This window comes from Adiantum capillus-veneris, chromosome 14 (genome assembly GCF_014529385.1).
Source record: "Adiantum capillus-veneris isolate H3 chromosome 14, ASM1452938v2, whole genome shotgun sequence".
Classification (NCBI taxonomy): domain Eukaryota; kingdom Viridiplantae; phylum Streptophyta; class Polypodiopsida; order Polypodiales; family Pteridaceae; genus Adiantum; species Adiantum capillus-veneris.
Genome location: NC_140944.1, coordinates 34583281 through 34586972, shown reverse-complemented (window position 1 = coordinate 34586972; position 3692 = coordinate 34583281). Strand labels below are relative to the sequence as shown.

General features: G+C 49.5%; 1 protein-coding gene across 1 annotated transcript; it reads right to left on the bottom strand.

Annotated features, from left to right (window-relative positions):
- Positions 1-1734: 1734 nt before the first annotated feature.
- Positions 1735-2869, bottom strand: LOC147442205 (disease resistance protein L6-like). The gene is made up of 2 exons (XM_086529341.1): positions 2195-2869; positions 1735-2037 (listed from the first exon to the last, which is right to left on the bottom strand). The coding sequence occupies exons 1-2, from the start codon at positions 2867-2869 to the stop codon at positions 1735-1737; spliced, it is 978 nt and encodes a 325-aa protein (XP_086385467.1).
- Positions 2870-3692: the final 823 nt, after the last annotated feature.

Sequence of the window (3692 nt, the reverse complement as noted above, 5' to 3'; positions counted from 1 at the left end):
CGCGTCCTAGCCCGGCGGTTGGGTTAGTCCAGTTGTTGGGGGCAAAATTGTTGGGTCGAGGGTTATTCGGGGAAAAACCTGGGGTTGAGTTTGTATCTCGTAGTTTTTCGGCCATATTGGCGGCCACTTCCCAGGTGTTGGGGTTCTGCTTCTCTACCTCGCGACGGGCCCAGGGCTTAAGGCCGTACAGAAAGCCATGTAGCCTGTCTCTTGTGTGCATCAGGGGAAGTTGAAGCATGAGTTGGCGGTACTTGACAACGTAATCTGATATGTGGCCGTCTTGGCGTAGATCGCGCCACGAATCTCTAACTTTGTTGCCTTCATTCTTTGGGACAAAATAGCTGAGCATGTCTCTTTGTAATTCTTCCCACTCCTCCCAGTGCTTTGATGGGGCTGTTTAGTGAGGAACCATACATAGGCGTCGTCGGCCAGGAAGGTTTTGGCCACTTGCACCCATCTGCGTCTGCCTATGTTGTTCCACTGCATGTAATCTTCTACCTCTCTGAACCACTTGTTGAGTTCCAATGAGGTGCGATGGCCTTTGTATTTCTCTGGGGGGATGGGTTTGAATTTTCCCAGTCTGTTTTCATCTTCTAGAGTTCTCTTAGGGCTGTAGTAGCGCCCTTCACTTCGGTCATCCAGGTAGCTTTCATCTTCGTCGACTGTCTCTAATCATCCGGGCCGCGGTCGTCTTTGTGTGTTTCGCCGCGTGTTGACATTACTAGGACCCGGACGATCTTCGTGTCGCTGGCCTAGCTGTGTTTGCAGTAGGTCGCTCAGATTAGCGGACATCACGTTGATTTGGTGTTCTACGGAGGCCATGATGCGTGCCTCCAGTCTTTCTTCCATTGAGTCTTGGTGGTCTTGTCGCGACTTCTTCTCTTTGTTCTTCTTCGGGGCTCTATGCAGTTCCGGTTCAGTTCTGTATCCTTCTTCATCTTCTTGATTTTCTGCCATTGGGGTGCTCTTGTGGCCGGAGCCGAGGGAAATTCAAAAATATCAAAACCGCAAAACTGCGAGAAAACGGCTTGAAAACGTTGAAAAACTGTGAAACAATGCAAAACGGGGTCCAAAACGACGAAAACCGCAAAAAACGGCTCAAAAACGGTGAAAACCGGTCCCAAACGGTGTAAGACGGGGCAAAACGAGGTAAAACGTTGAAAAACGATGGGGAACGTGGAGAAACGCGTCAAAACGGGTAAAACGGGCCAAGAATGCGGAGAACGCGATGAAAACGGGGCGAAACGCGGGTCAAACGAGGCAAAACGGTGAAAAACTGTGGGGAACGTGGAGAAAACGCAAGGAACGGGGCAAAACGGGGCAATCACGCGAAGAACGTGGTGAAACGGGGCAACGCGGGCCGAGAACGCGGAGAAAACGTGCAAAAACGAGACAGACGGGCCGAAAACGTGGTGACAACCACGGGCCACGGACCGACGTCGGATCGGCGGGGACTCGAGCCGAAGCTCTGATTCCAAGTGTGACGCCCTCGTTCAGGGCGTCGCGGAAAAGGGGCCGCGCCGGCTCACCTGTGATGCAAACGGGACCTGCAGGCAAGCAAACGCATACACAAGAACGCAACTTGAAAACTGAACGCAAGAGGGATACGAGAATGAGAGACCCGAACAAATGATCGCTATCATAAGAAAGTGCCGAATACAAGGGACGCAAGTAATCACATGAAAACGGGGCTGACAAATTGGGGAAAGTGGCACATACTTCCCTTATATCAGTTTAGAATTTAACCTGGTTAAGATCACTCAGTAGCAGTTCCCTTCCGGAGGATAACGATGAAACAATGGCATTGATTTGGGCCACAAGATGGTGAGTATCACCCCTCCGACTGGTTTCTTCACTTGGAAACTCAAGCCACCATGATTTCCCACAAAACTCATCGCTGAAGAAATTAACCAAGCCCTTGCATAAGGTGCTCTTGCCAGATCCCCCGATGCCATGCACCCCCACGATTGCAACATGGGCGCCCAACTGCTTATATTTTCTAGTTTGCAGCTGCCTCTCAAACACCTGAATGATGTCCTGCAAAAATTACTAAAGACGGCAATAGTTCCATCTAGCTTATGTACTTGGTCATCACAATAAGTACATAACAGTAAACGTCAGGTATAACATTTAATATTTCTCCTCCATCTAATATTTGATCAGCGAAGTTCTACATGGAGGTAGTGTTACTTACCTCTCGTATCATTCGCTCCACTCCTTTGATCGCATCACCCATCAAGTAATGTTGGCGAGGAGGAATGATAGAGCAGATTTTGGATACAATTTCCTTGATGTAATCATGCTCGGTGGCATAATCTTCACGCTTCTCTCCCGTGAAGCGTTGCAGCTTCTTCAGGTTATCTTCCCACTTGTCCATCTCCAACTTCACTTGGAATTCCGGTGGGCCCATCAACCTCGGCATCTCCCGTACTCGTGATTGCCATGCAGTAGCCTTCATTGACCAGCACCGTCTCCAGCGGTCCAGATTTTCCTTTTTGCAGAGATCTGCTGGCTGCAGTTCATGGAGGAAGAGAGGATATATTCGCCGCGTGTCGGGGACGAGTAACTCCTGCAATTCTAGCATTGGCCAGAGCCTCCCAATGTAGTCGTGTGAGAGCACCACCACGGCAAGTTTGCAGCCACGGCAGGCTTGCAAGATGCGGGGTACGTAGTCGCAGCCGGGGGGCAGAGATTCGTCGTCGCGGTCTTTATCGAAGAAGGGGTGGTGCCTAGCATTATCGAGTTCGTAGAAAAGGTGAGTTGCAAAGTCCTTCTGTTTGCCGCAGTGACTGAGAAAGATAAAGGGCGATGCCTTAGTATTCAGATCAGCAGCGTCGGCTGCAGACCGCGATCCCTCCCCCCTCTCCATGCAGATAGGCTAATTGCAGGCATCAAAAATTAGACCTACTACTCATTGAAAATGCAGCCCCAAACGCTATATATATATATATATATATATATATATGTAGCTAGCTGCACAACTTGTAATTTTGTGAAGGATCGTCCCCGAAGGAATCTAATTAGGATACGAGCCCCGATCCGCCGGCCCCGACTTCATCTGATGAGTGCCCCTCGTGTCTAACCTCAGCATATCTCTAGCACATGGCCCTAGCACCAGACAAGGACGTTATATATGTGAGCGACCCTACCAGACAACTCGTGACCTCCCACAACGTGAATGATGGCAAGTGCCTCATTGCATGCCCCGTTACCCACCCACGTAACTAACGAAATGTGGTCTTCAATGAAGACCCTGTCATGGGATTGACGGCGAGCGTGACACGTGCGAATCTCAAGGGAGATGGACGTCCAACAAAAAACGCAAGTTAGCACCCTCCTAGCGGTTCGAACCCGCCACCTTGGCCACGGTAGCATGGTGAACTAACCACGCATGCGCGTGCATTTCGGTGTCAACAAGGCGAGAAATAAACTATACAACCTAAACTTCTACGGGAAAAAGTAAACTAAGACAGAAAAAGTAAACTCGGACATGTCCGTTTAAAATTGGACAGCCGAGCCTACCTCGTATTTTGGGCGTCTAGCTGTCTGTAGTGGATCCCATGGACGGGGTCTTCATTGAAGACCTCGTGTTACTTAGTCCTGAGGGTTATCCACCCCTTTCTTTTCGCAGCAAATAGTCTTTTAATTGGCAGGGAAACAAACATATCAAAGAATGCTACTAGTTTCTTTTT